Source organism: Hevea brasiliensis, chromosome 14 (genome assembly GCF_030052815.1).
Source record: "Hevea brasiliensis isolate MT/VB/25A 57/8 chromosome 14, ASM3005281v1, whole genome shotgun sequence".
Classification (NCBI taxonomy): Eukaryota; Viridiplantae; Streptophyta; class Magnoliopsida; order Malpighiales; family Euphorbiaceae; genus Hevea; species Hevea brasiliensis.
The window spans coordinates 15,760,673-15,768,216 of record NC_079506.1 but is presented as its reverse complement, the minus strand read 5'-3'; the positions used below and the strand labels follow the sequence as shown (position 1 = coordinate 15,768,216).

General features: G+C 31.1%; 1 protein-coding gene across 1 annotated transcript; it reads left to right on the top strand.

The window, feature by feature from the left end:
* Window positions 1–1,761: 1,761 nt before the first annotated feature.
* On the top strand, window positions 1,762–3,493 carry LOC110648377 (7-deoxyloganetin glucosyltransferase-like). The gene is made up of 2 exons (XM_021802590.2): window positions 1,762–2,338; window positions 2,445–3,493. Exons 1-2 carry the CDS (start codon window positions 1,822–1,824, stop codon window positions 3,368–3,370), a joined length of 1,443 nt encoding a protein of 480 aa, XP_021658282.2. The 5' UTR covers window positions 1,762–1,821; the 3' UTR covers window positions 3,371–3,493.
* Window positions 3,494–7,544: the final 4,051 nt, after the last annotated feature.

Sequence of the window (7,544 nt, the reverse complement as noted above, 5' to 3'; positions counted from 1 at the left end):
TTCAAAAAATAATTTTATATTTTTTGCTTACCTTACACTTAAATATCTACTAAATTTGTAACATGAGTATGAATTTATTTTGAAAATTAAAATATAATTATAATACAAGTTGTGATTTTAGAGAGAATATATTTATCTATATTTAATCAACATAATATATAATAAATTTAAATTTATATGCTAATGAGAATAACTTGATTGATCTTTATGAGTCTTTCTATTTATTTATATATTTTAATATTATTTATTTTTATGATGAATAAAAAAATAATTATCTTTATAATTTAATTCAATAATTATTATCTAATTTATTATACTTCTATCCATCCAAGTCAACGGTTTGAGTTCTGCTCTCTGTAGTACTGCACTAATTACGAGATGATTGGATTTTTTTTTTTTTTGAACTGCAAACATATGCATTACAAGGCCCCAAGAGCATCAAAATACAAAGAAGATCTAAGTTCTGCTGGATGATTTACAATCCAATTATAAGGAAGGCTACCTCTAATCAATAATTTAGCAATACAGTCAGCAACTTTGTTTGCTTTTCGCCTAATTAAAGAGAAGGAGATGGACTCGAAGAAGGGAGACAATTCTCTAATCGCTTTAACAGCTGCACTGATATCCCATCTCAAACTGCTTTGGAAAGAAATGATAGCAGAATAAATAATGGTAGAATCAGTTTCAACTATGAGAGAAGATACCTCCATGGATTTCGCTAGCTTTAATGCCTTAATAATGGCAAGGGCTCCATGGATTTCGCATCTGCATTGGATCATTTATTTAAAGTGGTTTTGATCGAATCCAAACTCACACATTCGAAGCAATTTATAATTTATTATAATGTACATAAAATTTAAAATAATTTAAATATAAATAATTTATAAAATTAAGTATTAATGAGAGAATAAATGATATAAATGATTTAATTTGAAATTAATCCTTTTACATTAACTTGATTTTAATTTTAAAATAAGATGAATGATATATATATTTTTTGAAAATTGATATTTTAACAAAAATAATTAATAAAATGACTCTAAAATTGAGGTATCTTTATGATTTTGATTTGTAAAACAGTAAAGAACAACAGTTATAAAAAAAAACTTAAGATGAAGTCAAATTTAATAAATTAAATAAAATCGGACTGAATTAATTCATTCAATTTTTTTCTAATTCATTTTGATTTGATTTTATCAGTTAAAATTTTTTATTTATTAGATTCAATTTTTTCTTTAACTTAATTTCATTCGATTTCATTTACTGAAACTTTTAATTTATTTAGTTTTTAATTTTAAAATCAAATAAAATCAAAGTGACCGATTCTAAAACATGCCCATATGATGCGTCCGTGATCTTGTATCAACTTACCATACACAGATATGGATTCTGCACCATAATGAGTGATATATTACACATATAAAAAACTATTTTTTGACATATTTCTTCAACTTCTTGGAGTTGGAGTTGCACCACCATAGGTAAGCACTGATGTCAATCGATGCTAAATTTATTCTTTTAAAAAACAATGCATGGATAGTCGTTCAATCAGTTCATTGGATCCATTAGATCAATCCTAATAATTTTTTTAAAAAATTATTACACTCCCTATAATTTTTGCCACCTTTTTTAATTATTAATTTGACTCTTAGAATATTTATAGTTCAATTTATAATATTAAATTTCTGCAATCTTTTATGAATAATTATGAATTCTATCCTGGAAAGTCTTCCATCCTCCATTTACTTACAAGAAGCGGAGTTTAGGTCCATTTTTCTGAATCAAATTCAGCTGTTACAGTAAGTACACATACACACATAGATGGGTTCCTTTGCCAATGTCAGGTATGATAAACCTCACGCTGTGTGTGTCCCATATCCAGCTCAAGGTCATGTAAATCCAATGCTCAAGCTAGCCAAAATCCTCCACTGTAATTATTTTCATATAACCTTCGTCAACACAGAGTACAACCACAGACGCTTGCTCAGGTCTAGAGGCCCCAATTCTCTTGACGGATTGCCAGATTTCCACTTTGAGGCTATCCCTGATGGCCTTCCACCTTCAGATGCCAATGCCACCCAAGACATTCCTTCTCTATGTGAATCCACCTCCAAGCACTCCTTAGTCCCATTTCGTCATCTTCTTTTTAGACTAATGTCTTCTGATGCTGTTCCTCCGGTTACGTGTGTTATTTCTGATGCTTGCATGAGCTTCACTCTTGATGCTGCTGAAGAATTTGGGATTCCTGATGTACTCTTCTGGACACCCAGCTCTTGTGGCGTTTTGGGCTGTGCACACTACTGTCATCTAATTGAAAGAGGCTTAATACCTCTTAAAGGTTTAATACTGATCTCATTCTTTTTATAAATATAGCTTAGCAGAAGAAGAAATATTTTGCAAGTTTACTCGATCTTTCTGAATTTGATTGGTTTTCTGAAATTCAGATGCGAGCTATCTAACAAATGGGTACTTGGAAACAACCATAGATTGGATTCCAGGGATGAAAAATATTCGTTTAAAGGATCTTCCAAGCTTCATCAGAACTACTGACAGAAACGACATAATGCTCAATTTCCTGGCGAGGGAAATAGAGAGAACTTCAAGAGCTTCTGCTGTCATTTTGAACACATTCGACGCCTTTGAGAAGGATGTGTTGGATGTTCTCTCCACCATGTTTCCTCCTATTTATACCATTGGTCCTCTCCAGTTGCTTGTTGACCAGATCCCAAACAGCAACTTGAAAAGTATTGGTTCAAATCTTTGGAAAGAACAACCAGAATGTATTGAATGGCTTGGTTCGAAAGATCCAAGTTCCGTTGTGTATGTGAATTTTGGTAGCATCACTGTGATAACTCCAAAACAAATGATAGAATTTGCATGGGGACTAGCCAACAGCAAGAAACCATTCTTGTGGATAATAAGGCCAGATCTTGTGGTTGGCGAAGCTGCAATGTTGCCGCCTGAATTTGTACCTGAAACCAAGGATAGAGGCATGTTAGCTAGTTGGTGTCCACAAGAGCAAATCTTGAAGCATCCTGCAATAGGAGGATTTTTAAGTCATATGGGGTGGAATTCGACATTGGACAGTGTGTGTGGAGGTGTGCCAATGGTTTGTTGGCCATTTTTCGCAGAGCAACAGACAAACTGTTGGTTCGCTTGCAATAAATTGGGTATTGGGATGGAGATTGATAACAATGTAAAGAGAGATGAAGTGGAGAAGCTTGTGACAGAGTTAATGGATGGAAAGAAGGGTAAAGAAATGAAAAGGCAAGCAATGGAATGGAAGACCAAAGCAGAGGAGGCCACAAGACCAGGTGGATCTTCTCACAGAAACTTGGAAGAACTGGTCGGTTTTCTTCAAAGAAAATGAGTTTCAAATTCGATGGTAGAGCAGACTATCAAACTTGCTTGATGACTAGTGTTTGTTTGTTAATGAATATTGATTGCATTTTCAGTATTGAAAATTTGTAATTCAAGATAAGCAAGTTAGGCCCCTAGAGAGCCTTTTTTTCCCCTCAATTTACTTTCCCAGTTCAAAAGAAATAAGCAAATTAACTTATAGTCAAGTAAGATTTATGGATACATTTTTTTTTTTGGTTTGATTTGAGATAAATGCAACGAATGGAGGAAATTCGGAAACTGTTTATCATTTTAATGGTAATTTGAGGCTGTTCCGCTGATATTGTGAATCAGTAGCTTGAAGCACTACTATTTAATTTTATGTGTGCTATGGAGTTGCAACTATTGTTTTCAATTTCAGTGTTTGGAAATTGGTAATGGCTTCTATCTTGTTGAACGATGCCGGAGGAGTGCAAGATGTTATAGATTTTCTTGAAAACTGAAGATATGAGTCCACCCATGATCTTTTCAAAAAAAAGTCCACCCATGATGTGGGCTCATGAAGAGGGACATTGGCATCGTAAATAATTCCTTTCATGATTTATGTTGTGAAAAAATTACATCCACACAAAATAAAGAACACAAAATTTAACGTGGTTCGGCGTAAGTCTGTTCTACCAATAAATCTATTATTAAGGAAAAATAATTACAACCACTAAATATTTTTCTCACTCTCAAAATCACTCAAACAAAACTCATGAAATTCAACACATCTTTCTACTTTGTGGGCTCTCTGCAATACATTTTATATAATGACCAATCATCTATTCATATATATAGGCCACTAAAACCTAGTCATTTTAGGACTCTAATTATTAAATTTCATTATTTAAATTTTACTAAATTTCCTAAACTAATTATGCTTCCTAAATTAATTATACTTTCTAATTTCAATTGGACTTGGACTCTAACAATCTCCACCTCCAAGTCAAATGGAATTAGTCTTCACAATTTCTGCAAAAGTCAATTTTCTCTTGGAAACTTCCTTGCACTCTTGATTGTTGATGTTGCTTCTTGCTTCCACTTGCATTCTTCCAATCAATTTGCTTCCTTCCAATTTGTAAAAATTATTTGTACCAATCTTCTCACCCTTCATGATCACAAGAGCACCTCAGCTAACTATCATGACTCCACCATGAATTGAACATCCATAACCCAAAGAATCCAATTTACCCAAGGAAATTAAGTTCCTTTTGAATTTAGGAACATATCTTACTTCATCGAACACTTTTACTTGATCACCATGCAGCTTGATCTTTACTCTTCCAATACCTTCAACTTTTATCTTATTTCCATTGGTTAGCTTCACTTTTTCTCCTTTCTTTTCTTCAATCACATCAAACCACTCTTTCTTTGAGCAAATATGGAATGGGCAAGCAGAATTCATTAACCACTCATCTTGTAATGGATCTTTTGCCTTTTCCTTATTATCATCCACATTCAAATATTTCCCATCAACACCATCATCCCTATCCTTTCGAATTTAGAAACATATCTCACTTCATCGAACACTTTTACTTGATCTCCATGCAGCTTGATCTTCACTCTTCCAATACCTTCAACTTTCATCTTGTTCTCATTAGTTATTTTCACTTTTTCTCCTTTCTTTTCTTCAATCACATCAAACCACTTTTTCTTTGAGCAAATATGGAATGGACAAGCAGAATTCATTAGCCATTCATCTTGTAATGGATCTTTTGCCTTTTCCTTATTATCATCCACATTCAAACATTCCCCATTAACACCATCATCCATTGCAATTGTAGCAGTTCCTTCTTTTTCTTTTCACGACTCTTCTTGAATTGTTTAAACTCTGCAAGATCTTCCTTTATCTTCATACAAAGGTATTGAATGTGACTCTTCTCATGACAATAGTAGCATTCTCTATCTTCATGGTCTACTTGTGGTCTCGAGCTCAATCTACTATTCCTTCTCCAATTATTTCCACGTGGATTGCTTCTATCACGACTAGAACCAGCAACAAAAGCTCCACCTTCATTGCTATTATCTGTATTCTTAAACTTCTCATCGTCCAAGATAACTACAGTAACCTCCTCTACCTTCAAAGTCTCCTTTCCAACTGTTAGAGCTGTCATAAAACTTTTATAAGAGTATGGGAGAGAGGTTAAAAGCAAGAGGGCTTTATCTTCTTCATCAACCTTCACACCAACGCTAGCCAATTGGGTAATTAATTTATTAAAAATATTAAGGTAATATCTCATATCAGTGCCTTCATCCATTCTGAGTTGGTACAACTCTTTCTTCAAGTACAAATGATTTGTGAGTGATTTTGATATGTATAGGCTCTCCAATTTCTTCCACAAAATAACTGGCGAAGTCTACTCCAAGACATTGTACTTCACATATGGGGCTAACGTCAATCTAATTGTACTCACAGCCCTTTGTTGAAGTTCCTCCCAATCATCATCTTTCATGGTCGCCGGTTGCTTCTCGTTCAATGCTTTAATTAAACCTTGTTGCACAAGGACATCCTTTACAGTGTTTTGCCACAAACTGAAATTATTTTTCCCATCGAATAACTCTACCTCAAATTTTGTGTTCACCATCTTTGACATCTTGAACCACAGCTCTGATACTATTTGTTGTGAAAAAATCACACCCACACAAAGTAAAGAACACAAAATTTAATGTGGTTCGGTGTAAGCCTACTCCACCAACAAATCTACTATTAAGAAAAAATAATTATAACCACTAAATATTTTTCTCACTCTCAAAATCATTCAAACAAAACTCATGGAATTAAACACATCTCTCTACTTTGTGGGCTCTCTGCAATATTTTCCATATAATGACCAATCAACTATTCATGTGTATAGGCCACTAAAATCTAGTCCTTTTAGGACTCTAATTATTAAATTTCATAATTTAAATTTTACTAAACTTCCTAAACTAATTATACTTTCTAATTCCAATTGGACTTGGACTCTAACAATTTATATTATTCATAAAAATACCAATAAAAACATATCTATAACGATAACTTTATATATTTATCGCTAATAACATAAATTAGTGACAAACATAAATTAGTGATGAAAATTCGTCGCTAATTACCTTTCACGACATTAATTACATCAATTACTAATACTTTCAACAATTAGACGTCACGTTATGTAAAGTTGTTGCTAATAATTTTTAATAACATTTTTTCTGTTGCTAATACTTTCAGTAGTGAAAAATAATTCTATATAAATTCGTCACTAATAATTTTTGGTGATAAATTTCTATCACTAATACTTTCAATAATAAGCTATTCAATACATATTCATTGCTAATAATTTTTAATGAGGTATTCATGACTAAATATATAACTAATTTTAATTTCTAAAAATATTATTACTAATAATTTCCATTGCTAATTACCTTTGACGATAGTATATTCCTCGCTAATACCTTCAATGCTATTTTATACATAATTGTTGTTAATACTTTTAAGTCTTTTATGTTAAGATTTATTATAAATTTAATTAAAAAATAATTAAAAAATAACAATTTTTTAATTATATTAACAATATTCTTATTTATTTATAAGTTCATTCCCTCATTCAAATACATATTTCTTAAAAAAAAAAATTCTTGCCAAAAATGTATTGTAGTGAACTTCAATAATAATAATAATAATAATAATAATAATAATTAAGCATTAAATATTTTTGGTAGAGTGTCAATGTCATCATCTATTAAATTAACTAATATAATCCTTAAAAAATTAATTATTGTCAATTTACTTATTATTGACTATAAAAGAAAATTAATGGTAAATTGTGGTTACTAGTAGATGGCTTTTTTTTTTTTTTTTATTACTAGTGGATGGCCCGTGACGAACAAATTAAATATTTTATATGATCAATAAATTAGTGAATATATATATATATATATATATATATATATATATATATATATGATTTTGTTATAAATTTTTTTCTTTTTAAAAAATTTATTACAACTTAAAAAATTAACTTTTTTTTAAATAATATTTATAAAGAAACTTTTAAGAAAATAATAAGATTCGATGCTTAAAAAATTTATTATTGCGAGGGATAATTACAAACCTCAAAAAGATTAGTAAGCTTTGTTTGCAGATGAAGAAATCAATTCTGGTTAGGTTTCTTCAGATGCTTAAA

Coding starts and splice junctions, on each gene's coding strand:
- LOC110648377 (XM_021802590.2), top strand. CDS start 1,822: ATGGGTTCCTTTGCCAATGTCAGGTATGATAAACCTCACGCTGTGTGT. Junction 2,339..2,444: donor AGGCTTAATACCTCTTAAAG/GTTTAATACTGA, acceptor TCTGAAATTCAG/ATGCGAGCTATCTAACAAAT.